We start from the raw sequence: 21,269 nt of genomic DNA on the forward strand, positions 1-21,269 counted from the left end.
GCCACAGTCTACTGAGACTCTCCATTTAACAAACAGCCTTAATATATGAGTCTCTTCATATAACCAACTGCCCCAGTCTGTTGAGTCTCTCCATATAATAAGTAGGCCCTGTCTTTTGAGTCTCTCCATTTAAAAGCCCCAGTCTATTGAGTCTCTACATATAACAGCCCCAGTCTTTTGAGTCTAACCATATAACAAACAGCACCAGTCTATCCAGACTTTCAATATAAAAGCCTCAGTCTAATGAGCCTCTCCATCTAACAGCCCCAGAATATTGTGGATCTCCATTTAACAAACAGCCCCAGTCCATGGAGTTTCTCCATTTAACAGTCCCAGTCTGAGTGTCTACATATAGCAGCCCCATTCTATTGAGTCCCTCCATATAACAGTCGCAGTAAGAGTCACTACATATAATAAATAGAACCGGGCTATTGAGTCTCTCCTTTTAACAGCACCAGTCTATTGAGTCTCTGCATCTAACAGACTCTCAATATAATAAACAGCCCCAATAAAAGAGTCTCTCCATATAACAAACAGCCCCAGTCCATTCAGTCTCTCCATATAACAGCCCCAGTCTATTAAGACTCTCCAGATAAGAAACAGACTCAGTCTATCCATTTAACAAACAGCCCCAGTCTATTGAGTCTCTTCATATAAGAGTCGCACTCTGAGTTTCTCCACTTAGCCAACAGCCCAAGGCTATTTAGTCTCTCCATTTAACAAACAGCCCCAGTCTATTGAGTGCATCCCTATAACAGCCCCAGCCTATTCAGTTTCTCAATATAACAGCCCCATACTATTGAGTCTCTCCATATAACAAACAGCCAAGTCTATTGAGTCTCTCCACATAACAGCCCCAGTCCATTGTATCTCCTCGTATAAGAGCCCCAGTCTATTGTCTCTCCATGTATTCGAAGCAAGAAGGCTGCGAGTGGAAGGGCTAAGGATTTCCAGAGCGAAGGCATTTTACTACTCAGGTAAAGAGAGACAAGACTGTGCAGGCATGTGACGTCAGCCAGTAGAGCGGGAAAATTTTAAAAAGACCGCCATATCCAGTGGGCAGCTGAGTGAGAGGTAGCAGAGTGATGGGGCTTTGGTGGTAACAGGACAAAGTGAGGTAGGTTAATTGCGGAAAGGAAGTATGTGTGTGAGGCCGGTGTTCTGTGCTCGGTGTCAGTTGTGGGAAGTCCTGGAGTCTCCCAGCGTCCCGGACGGCCATATCTGCGCCCGGTGTGTCGAGCTGCAGCTCCTAAGGGACCTCGTTAAGGAACTGGAGATGCAGCTCAATGACCTTTGTCTAATCAGGGAAAGTGAGGAGTTGATAGAAAGGAATGATAGGCAGATGGTCACACTGGGGCCACGGGAGACAGACAAGTGGGTCACAGTCAGGAGACGGAAGGGGAAGGGTCAGGTACTAGAGAGTACCCCTGTGGCTGTACCCCTTGACAATAAGTACTCCTGTTGAGGTACTGTTGGGGGGGACAGCCCACCTGGGGGAAGCAACAGTGGCCGTGTCTCTGTCACAGAGTCCGGCCCTGTGGCTCAGAAGGGTAGGGAAAGGAAGAAGATGGCAGCAGTGATAGGGGACTCTATAGTCATGGGGTCAGACAGGTGATTCTGTGGACTCAGGGAAGAAACTCGAGTGGTAGTTTGCCTCCCAGGTGCCAGGGTCTGGGATGTTTCAGATCATGTCCACGATATCCTGCAGTGGGAGGGAGAACAGCCAGAGGTCGTGGTACATATTGGTACCAAAGACATAGGTAGGAAAAGGGAAGAGGTCCTGAAAACAGACTACAGAGAGTTAGGAAGGAAGTTGAGAAGCAGGACCCCAAAGGTAGTAATCTCGGGATTACTGCCTGTGCCACATGACAGTGAGTATAGGAGTAGAATGAGGTGGAGGATAAATGTGTGGCTGAGGGATTGGAGCAGGGGGCAGGGATTCAGGTTTCTGGATCACTGGGACTTCTTTTGGGGCAGGTGTGACCTGTGCAAAAAGGACAGGTTGCACTTGAATCCCAAGGGGACCAATATCCTGGCGGGGAGGTTTGCTAAGGCTACTGGGAAGAGTTTAAACTGGAATTGTTGGGGGGTGGGAACTGAACTGAAGAGACTGGGGAAGAGGCGGTTGACTCACAAATAGAGAAAGCTTAGAGAGGGAGGTTTCTTGAGGTTTCTTGACACAATATGTAGATAAGCCTGCAAGACTGTACTTGATTTGGTATTGGGAAATGAACCTGGTCAGGTGTCAGATCTCTCATTGGGAGAGCATTTTGGAGACAGTGATCATAATTCTATCTCCTTTACCATAGCATTGAAGAGAGATAGGCACAGACAAGTTAGAAAAGCGTTTAATTGGAGTAAGGGGAATTATGAGGCTATCAGGGAGGAACTTGGAAGCTTAAATTGGGAACAGATGTTCTCAGGGAAAGGTACAGAAGAAATGTGGCAAATGTTCAGGGGATATTTGTGTGGAGTTCTGCATAGGTACATTTCAATGAGTCAGGGAAGTTATGGTAGGGTACAGGAACCATGGTGTACAAAGGCTGTAGCAAATCTAGTCAAGAAGAAAAGAAAAGCTTAGGAAAGGTTCAGAGAGCTAGGTAATGTTAGAGATCTAGAAGATTAGAAAGTATACAAAGTATTCTTAAAGGTATATAAAATTATCTGGATAGACAGGGTCTGATTAGGAACATTCAACATGTATTTGTGCATGGAAGGTCATGTTTGACAAATCTTATTGAATTTTTTGATGATGTTACTAAGAAAGTTGATGAGGGTAAAGCGGTGGATGTTGTCTATATGGACTTCAGTAAGGCCTTTGACAAGGTTCCACACGGAAGGTTAGTTAGGAAGGTTCAATTGTTAGGCATTAATATGGAAGTAGTAAAATGGATTCAGCAGTGGCTAGATGGGAGATGCCAGAGAGTAGTGGTGGATAACTGTGTGTCAGATTGGAGGACGATGTATAGCGGTGTGCCTCAGGGATCCGTACTGGGTCCAATGTTGTTTGTCATATATATTAATGATCTGGATGATGGGGTGGTAAATTGGATTAGTAAGTATGCAGATGATACTAAGATAGGTGGCGTTGTGGATGATGAGGTATGTTTTCAAAGCTTGCAGAGAGATTTAGGACAGTTAGAAGAGTGGGCTGAAAGATGGCAGATGGAATTTAATGCTGAAAAATGTGAGGTGCTACATTTTGGTAGGACTAATCAAAATAGGACATACATGGTAAATGGTAGGGCATTGAAGAATGCAGTAGAACAGAGGGATCTAGGAATAATGGTGAATAGTTCCCTGAAGGTGGAATCTCATGTGGATAGGGTGGTGAAGAAAGCTTTTGGTTTGCTGGCCTTTATTAATCAGAGCATTGAGTATAGGAGTTGGGATGTAATGTTGAAATTGTATAGGGCATTGGTAAGGCCAAATTTGGAGTATTGTGTACACTTCTGGTTACTGAATTATAGGAAAGATGTCAATAAAATTGAGAGAGCACAGAGGAGGTTTACTAAAATGTTGCCTGTGTTTCATCTCCTAAGTTACAGAGAAAGGTTGAACAAGTTAGGTCTTTATTCTTTGGAACGTATAAGATTGAGGGGGGACTTAATAGAGGTATTTAAATTATGAGGGGGATAGATACAGTTGACGTGGATAGGCTTTTTCCACTGAGAGTGGGGAAGATTCAAACAAGAGGACATGAGTTGAGAGTTAAAGGACAGAAGTTTAGGGGTAACATGAGGGGAAACTTCTTTACTCAGAGAGTGGTAACTGTGTGGAACGAGCTTCCAACAGAAGTGGTTGAGGCAGGTCCGATGTTGTCGTTTAAAGTTAAATTGGATAGACATATGGACAAGAAAGGAATGGAGGGTTATGGGCTGAGTGCAGGTCGGTGGGACTGGGTGAGAGTCAGAGTTCGGAAAGGACTGGAAGGGCCGAGATGGCCTGTTTCAGTGCTGTAATTGTTATATGGTTATATTATAAGGCTAACAGGAAAGAGCTTAAGAAAGAAATTAAGAGAGCCAGAAGGGGCCATGAGAAGGCCTTGGTGGACAGGATTAAGGAAAATCCCAAGGCATTCTACAAATATGTGAAGCGCAAGAGGATAAGACGTGAAAGAATAGGACCTATCAAGTGTGACAGTGGAAAAGTGTGTATGGAACTGGAGGAAATAGCAGAGGTACTTAATGAATACTTTACTTCAGTATTCACTATGGAAAAGGATCTTGGTGATTGTAGTGATGACTTGCAGCGGACTGAAAAGCTTGAGCACGAAGATATTAAGAAAGAGGATGTGCTGGAGCTTTTGGAAAGCATCAAGTTGGATAAGTTTCCAGGATCAGATGAGATGTACCCCAGGCTACTGTGGGAGGCAAGGGAGGAGATTGCTGAACCTCTGGCAATGATCTTTGTATCATCAATGGGGACGGAAGAGGTTCCGGAGGATTGGAGGGTTGCGGATGTTGTTCCCTTATTCAAGAAAGGAAGTAGAGATAGCCCAGGAAATTATAGACCAGTGAGTCTTACTTCAGTGGTTGGTAAGTTGATGGAGAAGATCCTGAGAGGCAGGATTTATGAACATTTGGAGAGGTATAATATGATTGGGAATAGTCAGCATGGCTCTGCCAAGGGCAGGTCGTGCCTTACGAGCCTGATTGAATTTTTTAAGGATATGACTAGACACATTGATGAAGGAAGAGCAGTAGATGTAGTGTATATGGATTTCAGCAAGGCATTTGATAAGTTACCCCATACAAGGATTATTGAGAAAGTAAGGAGGCATGGGATCCAAAGGGACATTGCTTTGTGAATCCAGAACTACCTTGCCCACAGAAGGCAAAGAGTGGTTGTAGATGGGTCATATTCTGCATGGAGTTCGGTGACCAATGGGGTGCCTCAGGGATCTGTTCTGGGACCATTACTTTTCATGATTTTTATAAATGACCTGGATGAGGAAGTGGAGGGATGGGTTAGTAAGTTTGCTGATGACACAAAGGTTGGGGGTGTTCTGGATAGTGTGGAAGGCTGTCAGAGGTTACAGCGGGACATTGATAGGATGCAAAACTGGGCTGAGAAGTGGCAGATGGAGTTCAACCCAGATAAGTGTGAAGTGGTTCATTTTGGTAGGTCAAATATGATGGCAAAATATAGTATTAATGGTAAGACTCTTGGCAGTGTGGAGGATCAGCGGGATCTTGGGGTCTGAGTTCATAGGACGCTCAAAGCAGCTGCGCAGGTTGACTCTGTGGTTAAGAAGGCATACGGTGCATTGACCTTCATCAATCGTGGAATTGAATTTAGGAGCCAAGAGGTAATGTAGCAACTATATAGGACCCTGGTCAGACCCCACTTGGAGTACTGTGCTCAGTTCTGGTCACCTCACTACAGGAAGGATGTGGAAACCATAGACAGGGTGCAGAGGCGATGTACAAGGATGTTGCCTGGATTGGGGAGCATGCCTTATGAAAACGGGTTGAGTGAACTCAGCCTTTTCTCCTTGGAGTGACAGAGGATGAAAGGTGACCTGATAAAGGTGTATAAGATGATGAGAGGCATTGCTCGTGTGGATAGTCAGAGGTTTTTTCCCAGGGCTGAAATGGCTGCCACAAGAGGGCACAGGTTTAAGGTGCTGGGGAGTAGGTACAGAGGAGATGTCAGGGCTAAGTTTTTTATGCAGAGAGTGGTGAGTGTGGGGAATGAGCTGCCTGCAACGATGATTGAGGCAGATATGATAGGGTTAAGAGACTTTTGGATGGGTACATGGAGCTTAGAAAGATAGAGGGCTATGGGTAACACTAGTAATTTCTAAGGTAGGGACATGTTCGGCACAACTTTGTGGGCCAAAGGGCCTGAATTGTGCTGTAGGTTTTCTATGTTTCTATAACAGCCCCAGTCTATTGAAGAAAGAAGAGAAATTGCCTTTCAATTCACAAGAGAGCATAGGCCATCAACTTTTTGCTGTTGATGTTTCTGTAGCAGGCAATTTCTTTTTTATGAGGTCGAGTTGCTAGCTCGACACTCAACCCAGCATGGATGGAAAGCATGCCAGAGGAGCCGGCTGGATTTGAACCAGGAACCTTCACTCCGAAGTCCAGTGCTGATGCCACTACGCCACCAGCCGGCTCCAATCTATTGAGTCTCTCCACATAACAGTACCAGTGTGAGTCTCGTCACATAACAAACAACCCCAGTCTTTTCAGACTCTCCAGATAAGAAACAAACCTAGACTTTGGTGTCTCCTCATGTAACAGCCCTACTCTATTGTCTCTCCATGTAACAGCATCAGTCCATTGTGTCTCTCCATATAACAGCCCCCGTCTATTGAGTGTCTCGGTTTAAGAAACCGACCTTGCCTATTGAGTCTCACATACAAGAGTCCCAGTCTGGGTCTCTCCATTTAACAAAGAGCCCAAGGCTATTTAGTATCTCCATATAATAAACAGCCCCAGTCAATTTAGTTTCTCCATATAGCATCCCCAGTCTATTGAGTCTCTCCACATAAGAGAGCCATTCTGAATCTGCCTGCATAATAAACAGGCCCAGTCTATTGAGTGTTTCCATTTAAGAAACAGACACAGCCTATTGAGTCTCTCCATATAGAAGCCGCTGTCTGTTGAGTCTCTCCATATAAGAGTCCCAGTCTGAGTCTGTCCTTTTAACAAACAGCCCGAGGCTATTTAGTCTCTCCATATAATAAACAGCCCCAGTCTATTGGGTGGCTCCTTTTAACAGTCCCAGCAGAGAGTCTCTCAATGTAACAGTCCCAGTCTGAGTCTCTCCATATAAGAAACTCACCAGCCTATTGAGCCTACCCATATAACAGCCCCAGTCTATTGAGTCTCTCCATATAACTGTCCCACTCTGAGCCTCTCCTCATAACAAACAGTCACAGCCTATTGAGTCTCTCCATAAGAAGAAAGAGACCCAGCCTACTGAGTGTCTCCATTTAACAGTCCCAACATATAGAGTCTTTCCATATAACAGTTCCAGTCTGAGTCTCTCCATATAAGCAATAGCCCCAGTCTATTGGGTCTCTCCATACATATGTACCACCATATAGATCCTCTCCATATAACAGACCCAGTCTGAGTCTCTCCATATAAGCCTATTGAGCCCTCCCATATAACAGCCCCAGTCTATTGAGTCTCTCCATATAAGAAACAGACCCAGCCTTTTGAGTCTCTCTATATAGAAGCCCCAGTCTATTGACTCTCTCCATATAACAGTCCCAGTCTGAGCCTCTCCATTTAACAAATAGCTCAAGGCTATTGAGTCTGTCATTTTGACATTCCCAGTCTGTGTGTCTCCACATATCATACAGCCAGAGTCTATTGAGTGTCTCCATATAACAGTCCCAACATACAGAGTCTTTCCAAATAACAGTTCCATTCAAGTCTCTCCATATAAGGAACTGCCCCAGTCTATTGAGTCTCTCCATTTAACAAGCGGCTGCAATCAATTGAGTCTTTCCATATCACCAACTGCCCCAATCTATTGAGTCTCTACACTGAACAAACAGACGCAGTCTATTGAGTCTCTCCATATCAGAGGTCCAGTCTATTGAGTCTCTCCATATAACAACAGCTGCAATCTATTGTCTCTCTCCATATAACAAACTGCCCCAGTCTATTGAGTCTCTCCATTGAACAAACAGCCCCAGTCTATTGAGTCTCTCCATATAACAAACCACTCCAGTGTATAAAGTCTCTCCATATAACAAACAGCCCCCTTCTTTTGATCCTCTCCATGTACCAGTCCTAGTCCGAGCCTCTACACATAACAAACAGCGCCAGTCCATTGAGTCCCTCTATTTAACAGTCCCAGCTGATAGAGTCTCTCCATATCACAAACAGCCCAGTCTTGAGTCTCTCCATATAACAGCCCCAGTCTATTGAGGCCCTCTAATTTAACAATCCCAGCATATAGAGTCTTTCCATATAACAATTCCAGTCTGAGTCTCTCCACTTGAACAAACAGCCCGAGTCTATTGAGTCTCTCCATTTTACAGCCCCAATCTATTGTGTGTCTCCATACAACAAACTGCCCCAGCCTATTGTGTCTCTCCATATAACTGCCCCAGTCCATTAAGTCTCTCCACATAATGAATAGCCCCCATGAATTGAGTCTCTCCATATAACAAACTACCCCAGACTATTGATTCTCTCCATATAACAGCCCCAGTCTATTGAGACTCTCCATAAAATATACATCCACAGTGCATTGAGTCTCTCCATACAATAAACAGCCCTAGTCTTGTGAGTCTCTCCATATAACAAACAGCCACAGTCTATTGGGTCTTTCCATGTTACAGACACAGTCCATTGAGTCTCTCGATATAACAAACAGATCCAGTCTATTGAGTCTTTCGATATAAGAGCCCGAGTCCATTGAGTCTCTCCATATAAACGCTCACAGCTCCAGTCTATTGAGGCTCTCCGTATAATAAGCAGCCCCAGTATCTCCATACAATAAACAGCTGCAGTCTAGAGCATCTCTCCATATTACAAACAGCTGCAGCCTGTTGGGTCTCTCCATATAACAGACCCAGTCTATTGAGTCACTCCATTTAACAGCCCCTGTCTGAGTCTCTCTACTTAAAAAACAGCCCCAGTCTATTGAGTCTTTCAATATAACAGCCGCAGTCTATTGAGTCTCTCCAAATAACAGCCGCAGTCTATTGTCTCCATGTAACAAACAGCATCAGTCTATTCAGTCTCCCCGTTTAACAAACAGCCGCAGTCTATTGAGTCTCTCCGTATAACAGCCCCAGTCTATTGAGTCTCTCCAAATAACAGCCCCAGTCTATTGAGTATCTGCGTATAAGAAACAGCCCCAGTCTATTGTCTCCATGTAACAAACAGCATCAGTCTATTGAGTCTCCCTGTTTAACAAACAGCCGCAGTCTATTGAGTCTCTCCGAATAAGAAACAGACTCAATATTGTGTCTCTCTATTTAAAAGCCCCAATCTATTGAGTCTCTCCATATAATATACGTTTGTACATCCACAGTGTATTGATTCTCTCCATATATCAAACAGCCGCAGCCTGTTGAGTATCTCCATATCACAGCCCCAGTCTATTGTATCTCTGCATAAAACAGCCCCAGCTTATTGATTCTCTCCATATAAAAAACAACCCAGTCTATTGAGTCTCTCCGTTTCAGAAAGCCATATAGTTTCAGCAATATCCGTGCACATCTTTTCTTCACCCTGTTTGACATTCAAATGACAATTGTACATTTTACCCCAAGTGTAGTGCCAGCATCTTGTACAGCTATAGCTTAACCTGCCAACCTCTGTCCTCAGTGTCATCACCAACAAGTGAAGGGATGCAACAATCTTTTTTCACAGCCCGTCACCACTTTCAGGAAACTATGACTCACATTCCTATTTCAATAGCCTCCAGCACCTCTTCAACTTCTGTAATTTTGCAAGACCTCTCCTAAGTAGAACTCTGACCAAGACTTAGGTTACACTTCCTTAACAGCTTTCTTTATACAGAAATATATCCTCTGAAGAGAACATTTTTTCAAGAAACATGGAAAATAAAGACATTCAATTGGTGATTGGATTCTTGTAACTGGGCAGTAGTTTTCGAGAAGCAGCAATTTGCTTGTATGAGAGATAATATCTCCATCTCACTGACAATCAACATTGATACAGCACAAGGGACTGCTCCACTCTCTCTTCACCCATTACTGTGTGGCTAGGCATAGCTCAAATGCCAACTATAAATGTGATGATGCAACCATTGTCGGCAGAGTTTCAGATGGTGGCGAAAGGGCGTACAGGAGAGAGATAAACCATTTAGTTGAATGGTGTCGCAGCAACAATCTGGCACTCAACGCCAGCAAGACCAAAGAGCTGATTGTGGACTTCAGGAAGGGTAGGATGAGGGAACATAAACCAATCCTCATAGAGGGATCGGAAGTGGAGAACATGAGCAATTTCAAGCTCCTGGGTGTCAATATCTCTGAGGACCTAACCTGGACACAACATATTGACGCAGCTATAAAGAGGGCATGTTAGCACTATATTTTATTCAGAGTTTGAGTAGATTTGGTTTGTCATTAAAAAACATTCAAAAACTTCTACAAATTATGAAGACACGCAGTCCTCTTTTATTGTCATTTAGTAATGCATGCATTATGAAATGATAAAATATTTCCTCCGGTGTGATGTCACAAAACACAGGACAGACCAAGACAGAAAAAAACTAACAAAACCACATAATTATAACATATAGTTACAACAGTGCAACAATACCATAAATTGATGAAGAAGTCCATGGCACAGTAAAAAGTTCAAAGTCTCTCAAATGTCCCACATCTCACGCAGACGGGAGAAGGAAGAAAAACTCTCCCTGCCATGCCCGACCACAGTCTGACTCTGAGTCATCCGAAAACTTCGAGCCTCTGATCAGCTGTCTGACACCGAGTACCGAGCACCATCTCTACCCAAACAATTCGACCTCAATCTCGGTCGCCAACAGTGCACGGTGGAGAGCATTCTGACAGGCTGTATCTCCATCTGTATGGGGGGTGGTGGTGGTGGGGGTGTGGGGCAACTGAACAAGATTGAAGTAAGTTGCAGAAACTTGTAAAATTAGTCAGCTCCGTCATAGGTACCAGCCTCCATAGTATCCAAGGCGTCTTCAAGGAGCGGTGCCTTTGGAAGGTGGTGTCCATCATTAAGGATCCCCACCACCCACGATATGCCCCCTTCACATCGTTACCATCAGGAAGGAGGTACAGAAGCCTGAAGGCACACACTCAGTGGTTTGGGAACAGTTTCCTCCTCTCTGCCATCTGACTTCTGAACAGACATTGAACCCATGAACACGAACTCACTACATTTTTTATTTCTGTTTTTTTCCACTACTTATTTTAACTTAACTGTTTAATACCTACTGTGATTGTTTATTTTTCCATATTTATTTATCATCTATTTCATTGAACTGCTGCCGGAAAGTGAACAAATTTCATGACATATGCCAGTGATATTAAACCTGATTCTGATTCTGATCTTGAGAGTTTCTTAAATTCCTATAATTCTGACTTTACACTATTATCTTCCCTGCCTAGTTATTCTTGAGCAACAATCACACAACTTAATAGTTTAGTCTTAGTTTGCTGGTGGAGTTTTATTTACAAGTATTTTATTGACTTTCAGATAAATAACTTTATGTTCAGTATCCTTAAACAATGTGGAATTAAATATTTAAACATTTTTATTTAATGTTTTCAGTACCTCTTCTCTATTGGATGGTGGAAATAAACTTGAGATCATAGAGCATTCTAGTAAAGTCCAACTTGCCACAGCAAATGCTCTGACATCTTATCAAACCATATGGAAGAAGTTTTCTAATCAATCATCAGAAGAGAGAGACTCCTTTCTACATGGCACTTTCCCCAGTGGCTTTCTCTGGGGCACAGCTACCGCCTCATTTAAAATTGAAGGAGGCTGGGTGGAACAGGGGAAAGGAGAAAGTATATGGGACAGGTTTGTTCATCAGGGAAAGATAGAGAAAAACCAGACTGCAGATGTTGCCTGTGATAGCTTCCATAAGATTGATTATGATGTTTATTTGATGAGAGGTTTACGATCAAACTCTTATAAGTTCTCTTTGTCGTGGCCGAGAATTTTTCCAACTGGCTATCGTGCTAAGCTGAACCAAGAGGGAGTGGACTATTACAATAAACTGATTGACACTTTACTGGAGTCCAACATTCAACCAATTGTGACGCTATATCACTGGGATCTTCCCCAGTCTTTGCAAGATATAGGTGGATGGCAGAATGAAAGTATAATAGATATTTTTGCTGACTATGCAGATTTTTGTTTTGCTGCATTTGGTGACCGTGTGAAATACTGGATCACATTTAATGAGCCCTGGGTTATTAGTTACGCTGGGTACGGCACAGGGCAGCATGCACCAGGAATCAGTGATGTAAATACTGCAGTCTACAAGGTTGGCCATACCATAATCAAGGCCCATGCCAAAGCTTGGCACAAATATGACAGAAACTACCGTTCTCAGCAACGTGGTCAATTAGGAATAGCATTAAACTCAGACTGGGCTGAACCTTCCTCTCAAAATGCAGATGTTTCAATAGCTGATCGCTACCTGCAGTTTATGCTGGGCTGGTTTGCACATCCTATCTTCGTTAGTGGTGATTATCCGGCAGCCTTAAAAAGACAGATAGAAAAATATAATCAGGAATGCTCGGCTACTCCCATCCAGCTGCCTACATTTACAGAAGAGGAGAAAAAATACATAAAGGGAACTTCGGATTTCTTTGGTCTTAGTCACTATACGTCTCGACTAATCAATTCTACTGCAAATAAGGCATGTGGTTTAAGCTACAACCGTATTGGGGACTTTTCCCCGCAAGTGCACCCATCGTGGCCCTCAACTGCATCTCCGTGGATATATATTGTCCCATGGGGACTGCGAAGGCTGCTAAATTTTGTTGCACTTGAATATACAGGTACCAACATTCCAATTTACATAACAGGACATGGAGTGCCAACTAACAGCACTGACTCTATAAATGATACCTTAAGGACAGAGACATCTACTGCCTATATTAATGAGGCATTGAAGGGTAAGTTTCTTGTTACAGAAATTCTTGTCAATAATTTCTGATACCACCACATGGGTCATCTTTCTGATACAGAATTAAAAACCATTATCACTGTTTTTCCTTCCAGCTCTCTGAACAGCTGAGAGTTTCCTGCATTTTCTGTTTTTATAACAAGTTACAAATAACATTGCTGATACAACAGTAGATATTATTGACAAATGTAAATGCTAATTAAAAGAAGATTTGAGGCCTCATACCGTAACTTGGGCAATATACAAATAATTTACATGTGTTAGTTTTGGTATAAATGTGTGGTAAATCTCATTTTGCCCCCACAAAGAAAAGCAAAGCCTCCCATTCAATGGTCTGCAGATTGCAGAGGCTACAATCATGCAACTACATAGTTCAGTCTCTGCATCTTGCAGGTTTCTAGCCAATCAGATGGTGGTCACAGCACGTTGTACCAAAAATCAGTCAGACTTCCCAACCATCCACGCTCAAAACATTATATTGTACCCATGAAGGAATATGATTGCCAATAATGGCAACTGAAGCTTCACACTTTAAGTTTCTATTAGCAAGGTTTCAATAGGCCAGCATATACTGATCGCTACTAACTTACTGCACCTCTGGTGCTTAGGGCAGCAATGAAGGTCCTCCTTTCCTGGTGGAGTTCAGGGCTCCCCTCACTATGCCAGTTGCTTCTTCAGTTTTCACTACAGTCAGTCATGCAAGTCCCGGATGGAGACTCACACTCAGATGTAGAAGGATTCTTCATTGCTGTTTCTGTAATAGTTTTGTTTTACCAGTCACAATTGTTAGCCCTGAGCTGAACTCCCCGAACCTAGAAGACCGGTAGACCACTATTACTCTGACTTCTACCCTTTGACCTGTTTGGCATGGTTGACCCTACCAAAAGTCAAACCATAAAGCCCTGACTCCAGCCAGTATTGCTCTCCGGGTCACTGAGGCCTCCAAACCCTATGACAAGGCTGTGGTCCTCATGGGGGATACTGGTGTTTAATTAAGAACTATCAGATTGCTGGAGTCAACTTCTGGTCTGTGCATTGAACTGTAGAAGAAAAGTGACAGGAAATCAGTTGGCAGCAGATCAGACCCCTCACTCAGCCACTAGGCTGGGCATTAAATCCAGAAAAGGAAAAAAAGGAAATTGCCTTTTAAACTCACGAGAGAGCATAGGCCATCAACTTTTTTGCTGTAGATGTTTCTGTAGCAGGCAATTTCTTTTTTACGAGGTGGAGTTGCTAGCTTGACGCTCAACCCAGCATGGATGGAAAGCGTGCCAGGTACAAAATAAATGTTCTAAGCCAAGGGCCAGGTGATAATCAAAGGTAGCAACATTTTTAAGACGACCTTTGCCAATATTAATTTAACAAATTAAATTAAGGTCAACACTGAAGGTCCAGATGTTACTTGCAGCCTGCAGCATTTATAGAAATCGATTCTTTGAAAGCTGTAAAGGCAGAGATCGCCAGGAAAATTATATCACAAGAATCAACTACAGTGAAGAGCCAGAGAGCATACAATCTGGTTTACCAAATTATTAATGCCTCTGAGAAGTATGATTCTGGTTTGTGGTTTACTCCACCAGAAATTTAATCTATTCCCTTGCTATAATACTACTGCTCCAAATTTTTTCCATTTTGGAAAAATGCATGTTTTCAACAAAAAAAAGAGAAATTACATTTGCTGTTACAATACATTTCAAGAGAAAATGAAGAAAAATATTTTTTTTTGGAAAAGACTGTAGGAAAGATGATAAGTTTTCGAATTGTCCACTCACAGAAGTCTTATAAACCAAGAGCTATGGAGATTGAGTTTGGTGAGATTACAGCATTAATCATACAAGAATAAAATTGCAAACAACAGGAATTCTGCAGATGCTGGAAATTCGAGCAACACACATCAAAGTTGCTGGTGAACACAGCAGGCCAGGCAGCATCTCTAGGAAGCGGTACAGTCGACGTTTCAGGCCGAGACCCTTCGTCAGGACTAACTGAAGGAAGAGTTAGTAAGAGATTTGAAAGTGGGGGGGGAGGGGGAGATCCAAAATGATAGGAGAAGACAGGAGGGGGAGGGATGGAGCCAAGAGCTGGACAGGAGATTGGCAAAAGGGATATGAGAGGATCATGGGACAGGAGGCCCAGGGAGAAAGACAAGTGGGTTGGGGAAAACGCAGAGGATGGGCAAGGGGTATAGTCAGAGGGACAGAGGGAGAAAAAGGAGAGTGAGAGAAATAATGTGTGTATAAAAATAAATAACGGATGGGGTACGAGGGGGAGGTGGGGCATTAGCGGAAGTTAGAGAAGTCAATGTTCATGCCATCAGGTTGGAGGCTACCCAGACGGAATAAAATTGTTTATTTTTGATCAGTTTCTTCTTTAGGAATCTACAATTGTGATAGATTAGTTCTGCTAAAAATTACTTAAAATTTAAAGACTGAAGCAAAATTTTTTGTCTTTTAAACACTTGACAGATGGCCTCAAATTGCTTTGTTCCATGAAATCACTGATAAGCATGACTAATATCACTTTCACTTCTTCCCCCACCCACCCCAACCAGCTTCCAGTGTGGATGGGATTGATGTAAGAGCATTCACAATATGGTCACTAATGGACAACTTTGAAGGTCCACAAGGATACAGTCATAGATTTGGACTTCATTATGTTAACTTTGAAGATTCTAACAGACCTAGAACTCCGAAGGAATCTGCATATTCTTACACAAAGATCATTGAGAATAATGGCTTTGTTAATAGTTCTTCAAAAAAAGTAACTCAGAGCCTCACTGCCAACAATATTAAAAGACTGACAAATTTGGCAGCATCAGAAGTGCCTTCAAAGGCTAAGATCGTGTGGGAAAAGTTCTCAAATCAGGATGAAATGGAAAGAGACAACTTTTTATACGGCACGTTCCCGGAAGGGTTTGGATGGAGTGTATCCACTTCAGCTTACCAAATCGAAGGAGGGTGGAATGCCGATGGGAAAGGACCTAGTATCTGGGACAATTTCACCCATAATCCTAACATCCAGAATGGTGATATTTCTTGTGACAGTTACAACAAAATTGATGAAGATCTTTATATGCTTCGAGCATTGAGAGTTAAAAACTACCGCTTTTCTATCTCATGGTCTCGGATTTTCCCCAGTGGGGAACTTGAGTCCTTGAATCCTTTGGGAGTTAACTATTACAATAAACTAATTGACAGTCTTCTTGCAAGCAACATAACACCAGTGGTGACACTTTACCACTGGGATCTGCCTCAAACACTTCAAGATATTGGAGGCTGGGAGAATGACAAACTGATTGACTTGTTTAATGCATATGCTGATTACTGTTTCAGAACTTTCGGAGATAGAGTTAAGTTCTGGATAACACTTAGTGAACCTTCTGTATTTAGTTGGGAAGGATATGGCACAGGTGTCTTCCCTCCATCCTTAAAAGAGCCCAGTGATGCTCCATACAGAGTGGCGCACATATTGTTGAAATCTCATGCCAAAGTGTTTCACACCTATGATGACAAGTACAGAAGCATGCAGAATGGCTTAATTTCTATAAGTCTTAATGCAGATTGGGTGGAACCGAAGGTGCTGAATGAACTCAGAGATGTGGCTGCAGCAGATCGCTACCTGCAGTTTACACTGGGATGGTTTGCACATCCCATTTTTAAAAATGGTGATTATCCTGAAGCCATGAAATGGCAGGTTGGAAACAAGAGTGAACTACAACGTTTATCATCTTCAAGACTTCCTCAATTTACAGAAAAGGAAAAATCTTATATCCGTGGCTCCGCAGATGTCTTTTGTCTCAATATGCACACAACAAAAATTATCAGTCACGAGATCAACAAAATTAAAACTCTTTCTTATGAATATGACAGGGACACAGCCGAAGAGTTTGACCCAAGTTGGCCAACTTCGGCTGCCAAGAATGCTAGGGCTGTAGCTTGGGGTCTAAGGAGACTGCTCAACTGGATTAAAGAAGAATATAATAACCCACCAGTTTACATAACAGAAAATGGAGTAGCCACTAAACCTTCCGCTGGCGTGGATGACACGGACAGAATATTCTACTACAAAACATACATCAACGAAGCACTGAAAGGTTACTTAGTTTCTGCTTCTCTGCTAAATTCTGTAATGGATGCTTTCGTCCACATGACATTTCGCACGTGTGGAGCAAGTTCCAATTTCTATACTAATTGCTTCTAGTGCCATTTCTTCACTGTCTAACTATATGCAATATATGTGCATGTGTGTGTGTGTGTGTGTGTGTGTGTGTGTGTGTGTGTGTGTATACAGTATATAGCAAACAATTGCTGTTCTAAATAATTTGATTCATTCAAAGTTCTTTTAAAATTTAATTAAAATCATTTCATATATTCCGAGTGAGTTTAGATAGGATCTTACAAGACACAGATTAAGGAACCATAAACTGCAGAAAGCGAAGAAAAAAACTGACAAACATCCGAACAGTAAGGGTGGGGAGAGCCAGCCTTGGATAACCAAGAAAATAAAAGAATGCATCAAACTAAAACCTCATGCCAAGAGTAGTGGGAAACTGGAAGATTGGGAAAACTTTAAAAACCAACAAGGAACCACTAAGCAAGCAATAAAGAAAGGGAAGATAGATTATGAAAATAAACTAGCACAAAATATAAAAATGGATAATAAAAGTTTTTATGATTATATAGTGTGGAAAAGGGCAGCCAAAGTGAATGTACATCCCTTGGAGGTTGAGAAGGGGAAATTGATATTGGGTAATGAGGAAATGGCCGAGGTTTTGAATGACTATTTTGTGTCAGTCTTCAAGGTGGAGGACATGCCTAACATGCCAAAGTGAGATGATATGGATGCAATGAGAGGTGAGGACCTCGATACAATAGCTATCGCTAAAGAGGTAGTGCTGAGCAAACTTGTGGGCCTAAAGATAGACAAGTCCCCTGTTATAGTAGAGGCTTTGGTGATGATTTACCAAAATTCTTTGGACTCTGGGCAGGTCCCCGTGGATTGGAAGAAGGCGAATGTAATGCCACTGTTCAAAAAAAGATGTGGCAAAAGGTAGGGTAACTATAGGCCAACGTAGCCTTATCAACGTAGTTGGGAAAATGCTTGAAGCTATCATTAAAGAAGAAATGGTGAGGCATCTGGAAAGAAATGGATCCATCAGGCAGACGCAGCATGGATTCAGCAAAGGCAGATCCTGTTTGTCAAACTTACTGGAGTTCTTTGAGGATATAATAAGCGCAGAAGATAGAGGAGAACAAATGGACGTTATTTACTTGGATTTCCAGAAGGTATTCGATAAGGTGCCACATAAAAGACTTATCCATAAGATAAGGATGCACAGAGCTGGGGGTGATGTATTGGCATGGACAGAGGATTGGTTAACTAATCAAAAGCAGAGGGTTGGGATACATGTGTGTCTCTGGTTGGCAATCAGTGGTGAGCAGTGTGCCATAGGGCTCAGTGCTGGGCCCACAACTGTTCACCATATACATTAACAATTCAGAAGAGGGGATTGAGTGTAGTGTGTCTAAGTTTGCTGATGACACTAATTTAAGTGGAAAAGTAAATTGTGCAGAGGATGCAGGGAGTTTGCAGAGAGATATACAGTAGATAGGTTAAGTGGGTAATGGTCTGACAGATGGAGTACAATGTTGGTAAATGCGAGGTCATCCACTTTGGAAAGAAAAATGGAAGATGAGATTATTATCTAAATAGTAAAAGATCGCATCATGCTGCTGTGCAGAAGGACTTGGGAGTGTTTGTGCATGAACTGCAAAAGGTTGGTTTGCAGGTACAGCAGGCTATCAAGAAGGCAAATTGAATGTTGGCCTTCATTACTAGAGGGATCGAATTCAAGAGCAGGGAGGTTATGCTGCAACTGTACAGGGTACTGGTGAGGCTGCATTTGGAGTACCGTTTGTGGTTCTAGTCTCCTTACTTGTGGAAGGATATACTGGCTTTGGGGGCAGTGCAGAGGAGGTTCACCAGGTTGATTCCAGAGATCAGGAGAGATTGAGTTGCCTGGGACTGTACTTGCTGGAATTCAGAAGAATGAGGGAGATCATATAGAAACATATAAAATTATGAAAGGGATAGATAAGAAAGAGGCAAGAAAGTTGTTTCCATTGGTAGGTGAGACTAGAACTAGGGGACATAGCCTCAAGATTCGGGGGAGTAAATTTAGGACAGAGATGAGGAGGAACTGCTTTTCCCAAAGAGTGGCGAATCTGTGGAATTCTCTGCCCAAAGAAACAGTGGAAGCTACCTCAGTAAATATATTTAAGACAAGGTTGAATAGATTTTTGCATAGTTGGGGAAATAAGGGTTATAGGGAAAAGGCAAGTAGGAGATGAGTCCATGGTCAGATCAGCCATGATCTTATCGAATGGTGGAGCAACCTCAATGGGCCAGATGGCTCCTATTTCTTATGTTCTTATGAACAGTAGAACATACAGTTTAATACAGAACATATATATAGATTAGTAGATTTAGAATCTACTCTTTTAAAAATTTCTGTAACAATAATATTTTAATTATTTGATGTGCTAAATATGCAGTAAGAATGAAAATTTTGAATTACCTGAAATTAATTATTTGCTTTTAAAAAAAAATTTGCAGCTTACAAATTGGACCACGTTAATCTTAAAGGTTATGGTGTGAGGTCCCTCATGGATAGCTTTGAATGGATCAATGGATATAAAATACAATATGGACTGCATCATGTAAACTTCAAAGACCTTAACAGGCAAAGAACTCCTAAGCGATCAGCACACTATTACGCAGAAATAATTCGTGACAATGGTTTCCCACAACACAAAGATGATGAATTCCTCTATGGTGAATTTCCAAAGAACTTTGCGTGGAGTGCTGCTACTGCTGCCTATCAGGTTTGTCTTTAATTGAATAGCTTTTGGTGAGTATACAGTTCTATGGCATATAATCAATGTTTTCTCCACATAACAAGATGACATATCCTGGGTAGAGGCTGTCTTTAGTAATGAATGTCACCTTTGAAGATGATCTCGATGGTGAGGCGGCTGGCTGAGTTTACAACCATCTGCAGCTCTCTACGATCCTATGCACTGGTACCTTTATACCAGACAGAGATGCAACCAGTTAGAATGCTCTCCACAGAACATCTGTAGAAATTTTCAAATCCCCTCAAACTCCTAATGAAATATCTTGGTCCCCTGTGGAAATAATATATCTCAGAACAAGACTGCAGTATCAGAGGGACATCAGGGACTGCTGAGTACTTTGCTTCATAGAAACATGGCTCACATCTGCATTTCAGATGCAGCAGTGCAACCAGGTGGCTTTGCCATTCTTTGCAAAGACAAGACAACTGAGACTTTTACTGCAAGAGGAGTTGGAGAATGCTTTATCATTAACTCATCATTGTGCACAGACATTGTAGTTCTTTCTCAATCCTGCTCACCTGACCTGGAACATCAAGCAGTCAAATGTTGTCCTTTTTTACCTGGCGAGGGAGCTTTCCACCGTTATCCTGGTAGCGGTGTACATTCCACCTCAGGCCAGTGTCAGGCAAGCACTGGAGGAGCTGAGCTCCGTGATCAGTAGTCTCTTAATGGCACATCCAGATGCCTTTCCTATCATTGCAGGGGATTTCAAGCAGGCCAGCTTGAAGAAGTCTCTGAACAACTACCAACATATCACCTGTGGAACCAGAGGAGTCAACACACTTGATCACTGTTATATCGCCAGCAGAATGCTTACCGTGTCATCCCACACCCACACTTACAAAGTCCAGTCATCTCACTGTACCTCTACTCCCGGCATACAGGCAGAGACTAAAGACCACAGCACCAGTGGTAAAGACCAAGAAGATATGGTAAAGGGAGGTGGATGAGCATTTATAGGACTGCTCTGACACAGTGGACTGTTCAATATTCAGGGATTCATCTTCGAATCTATGCCACAGTTGTCACCAATTTCACCGAGACCAATGTGGATGAGGGTGTGTCTTTGAGAACATACTGGACATACCCAAACCAAAAGCCATGGATCAACCAGGAAATTTGTCGTCTGTTAGGGGCTAGATCTGTGGCATTCAGCACAAATCCACAACTATACCAGAAGTCCAGGCAAAACCTAACATATGAAGACTGTGAGCTTCACTCCCAGATGAGCTGACCATCTTTTATGCATATTTTGAATGGGAGAATAAAACTACACACGTACAAATCCTGCAGCATCTGGTATACCTGTGATCACTATTTTAGAGGCCAATGTCAGAACATTTTTGTAGAGGGTAAACCCTCGCAAGCTGTCAAGCCTCTGATGGTGCACCTGCTAGGTCATTGAAAACCTTTGCCAGCCAACTGTTCAAGGACAGGAGCTGGTGGTGGACCTGAGGAGAGCGAAGGTACCGGTGACCCCTGTTTCCATCCAGGGGGTCAGTGTGGACATGGTGGACGATTACAAATACCTGGGGATACGAATTGATAATTATCTGGACTGGTCAAAGAACACTGAGGCTGTCTACAAGAAGGGTCAGAGCCATCTCTATTTCCTGAGGAGACTGAGGTCCTTTAACATCTGCCAGATGATGCTGAGGATGTTCTGCGAGTCTGTGGTGGCCAGTGCGATCATGGTTGCTGTTGTGTGCTGGGGCAGCAGGCTGAGGGTAGCAG

At 42.7% G+C, this 21,269-nt stretch overlaps 1 protein-coding gene across 1 annotated transcript in view; it reads left to right on the forward strand.

The window, feature by feature from the left end:
* LOC134346858 (lactase/phlorizin hydrolase-like) overlaps window positions 1–21,269 on the forward strand; it is a 107,763-nt gene that overhangs the window by 31,944 nt on the left and 54,550 nt on the right. Inside the window, exons 7-9 of the mRNA XM_063048636.1 lie at window positions 11,247–12,607; window positions 15,170–16,711; window positions 19,234–19,502. Coding sequence (XP_062904706.1) covers window positions 11,247–12,607; window positions 15,170–16,711; window positions 19,234–19,502 — 3,172 coding nt within the window. The remainder of the gene's footprint in view (window positions 1–11,246; window positions 12,608–15,169; window positions 16,712–19,233; window positions 19,503–21,269) is intronic.

Source organism: Mobula hypostoma, chromosome 5 (assembly GCF_963921235.1).
Source record: "Mobula hypostoma chromosome 5, sMobHyp1.1, whole genome shotgun sequence".
NCBI classification, from domain to species: domain Eukaryota; kingdom Metazoa; phylum Chordata; class Chondrichthyes; order Myliobatiformes; family Myliobatidae; genus Mobula; species Mobula hypostoma.